The sequence below is a fragment of the Mesitornis unicolor genome, unplaced genomic scaffold (assembly GCF_000695765.1).
Source record: "Mesitornis unicolor isolate BGI_N332 unplaced genomic scaffold, ASM69576v1 scaffold38906, whole genome shotgun sequence".
In the NCBI taxonomy this organism is placed as follows: domain Eukaryota; kingdom Metazoa; phylum Chordata; class Aves; order Mesitornithiformes; family Mesitornithidae; genus Mesitornis; species Mesitornis unicolor.
In genome coordinates, this window is record NW_010189584.1 from 8919 (window position 1) to 11725 (window position 2807).

Below are 2807 nucleotides of genomic sequence, written 5' to 3' on the forward strand. Positions count from 1 at the left end.
TGGGAGAGTGCTGGGTATGGGGCCAAAGGAGCTCCTCTGCACCCACACGGTTCTGGTCCGCAGTTTCACAGGGTCCCTAGTAACACTTCATGGTTCAGAGCTTCACTCCTGGCACGTTCGTGCAATGCCAAGCAAACAGCAGCTCTGTTAATTCCTGGCAGCGTTCGCCGCGCCAGTTAAATCAACCTACCAGTTGTTTCCTGTGGATGCTGACGATGTGGATGTCCTCGCTGCGGTATTCCTCGTCGTGTTTATCCAGGGGAATTTTTTCCAGCTCAAAGTCCATCTTAAGCAGCTGGTTATCAGACAGCACACAAAACAATTCAAATGCCACTGACTGCCCTTTTGAACCAAGCAAAAAATCCCACAATATCCCGCACGAGGACAAGAAGCCTCAGGATGCTGGAGCCACCACTCAGACCACTCCACTAAGACCTCCACAAACCATTTCCATCCCCTGTGCAGCACGGGGTTGGGAAAATCCCCCCTAACTACTCCAGTGCCAATTCAAAGCTACAGACATCTCGCAGTATTTAAGAAAAAAATCTAAGCGCTTTTGATAAAACGTTTTGCTTCCTCCAAAGCGCTCAGCCAAACCACAGCACCTGCCCCTGTCTGCCAGCCTCAACGGAGGGAGGGAAGAAGTGAAAAAAAAAACCCAGCCCCAAAGTTCTCGAAAGATTAACTGAACCCTGGCAGGCTGAGGAAGGAAATAAATCACAAGGAGGCAGAAATCATCCAGAAACACCTACACCTATTGTGTTTACTGTGGGAGTGGCACCTCATCAGAGCAGATCTCGATTACAGCAACTCTTGCAGTCAGGTCCCAAGAGTTGGAGGCATGGCTAATTATCAACATTATTAACACCTACAAATGGCCCTGGAATTCTTGCCCTTCCCCTTTTTTGTAGTGCTGTTACTTCATACAACCCAGTACTCCTGCACAAGGGCTGCTTTTCAGGAGATTTCACAGGTGCTGAGTCAAATCCTGCACTGACCCTCACCCCCACAACCTGGTCAGGGACTCAAACCATCTGCAAAGTCTCCACTGATAAGCTGGAAAATAACTTGAGTCACCATCCAAATCTTCCGCCCCATCTAAAGACAAACTATTTCTCCTGCTACAAACTCCACTTTGTGCAGTCAACCTGACTTTGTACATGCAGCGACGTCCAGCTGATCCAATACAAAGTCCTCCTTACATCCAAGCTATTCTCGTAGTGTTTAAAAAGCACAAGTTAAAACCCTTACCTCAAAGTATTTCCTCTCTATTTCAGGGTTCTTCCCCATAGTCCTCTGTTCGTAACAGCACAAGACGCAAGTATTGGGGCCAGTGAGGTCTTTCAGTGTCTTCAGCAGTGGTCCCAACGACTGCCCAAAAGAGGTTATACATTTCCCAGTTAGTTTTCAAGTTCATTTTACTGGTATGATACCCTCTAACTACAGAAAGTCTTCACCCAAGAGGGAAGCTTCCAGTTTTGCTTTTCAGGGAGTTATTTTTAGTACTTTATCTAGGACAAAAAGACCATGGGGGCAAGCTGGAAAGCAGAGGAGAAAGTGAGACTGCACAGGAGAAGAGTGTCACAGACTGACCAAAAAAACTGAACTAGCATCAAAGCCAAAAACACCCCATGCTGCTGAGTGCGCACCTCATGGAGGCACACAACTATTTCTTGACATGTTTCAGAAGTGAGAATTTCCTCAATCACTCTTGGAAGGTGGCTCAGATCCAGACGTATGGAAACAGGAGCAACGCAAGGAACTGGTAAGACCACCGACAGGCCACTGGGAGACGGGGGTTTTCAGGGCATTTCCCTTTTCTTCCAATTTCTGTTAGCTCTCTGTGCACATCCTACACAGCTCCAGCTCAGGAGATGGGGCAGACTACAGCAACTGCTTGGCTGGAGCATCACTTCTCTGTTTACCTTTCCAAGGGAAGCATGAGGAGAACCCAAACACTGTAGATGTGGCACTACTAAATTTCATTTGCCAATACATTTGGCAGTTCACTAGTATCAGTGACAATGTTTTGCTTAACACTTCATCCCAAGGTAAACAACCACAAAAAAGTGCCCCTCCAGTATTAAGTGGAGTTTTTTTTTTTTAAACATAAGTCTCCAGCTGAATCTCAAATGGCCTTGAATCTGTTAAAAATACCTTTTCCAGTCTTGTTCTACACATTCCTCTAAACTATGGGGACTAAGATGCAAGCACAGTATTTATTTGAATACTTCTGTTAAACCCACACCCTTCCCAAGGAAGCTTTCTACGTGAGTTTTGCAAAGCCCCCATTTACCTCCTCATAGTAAATGCAATCAGCCATGAGTATATAATCAGGAGGCGGCTGAAATTCTGTTACATCTTCACCCCTAAAAAGAAGCCAAAAAAATGGTGAAAACAAGTTTCAATGACAACACAACACATACTGCTAAAGGACTGAGCACAACGTTTACTTGTTTTGATACAGAGCTTCTCTTAAAGAGCAGTGATTCCAAGAATATTTGACAATTTAAAAGAGCTTGAACAGAAGCATTAAAGGATCATACAAACCATTTCAGTACCTTGGCTCGGACTGACCCTGTGACCAGATGTTTGTTGTTCTCTATATTAACCAGCAACAGCTCCTGCAGCTCCTCAAGGTCGGTGACCGTCACGTTTGCCCTGTAACACACACGGCGCCACGGCCCAAACCACGCATTTTCTACGAGAACTTCAAAGATTTCACAGCGATAATATAATAAAAGGGGGGTAAAAGGTGGAGAAACAGGCAGCGGGGAGCCGAGCCCCCGGCCGGCGCCGCTCACCCC

The 2807-nt window shown here is 46.1% G+C and overlaps 1 protein-coding gene across 1 annotated transcript; it reads right to left on the minus strand.

The window, feature by feature from the left end:
• Positions 1-190: 190 nt before the first annotated feature.
• Positions 191-2661, minus strand: VCPKMT (valosin containing protein lysine (K) methyltransferase; the record flags this gene model as incomplete). Its single annotated transcript, XM_010186126.1, has 4 exons — positions 191-295; positions 1252-1371; positions 2297-2369; positions 2551-2661. Coding segments are annotated over 4 exons (409 nt in total), but the record flags the coding sequence as incomplete, so codon positions are not given.
• Between the last annotated feature and the right edge of the window lie 146 nt (positions 2662-2807).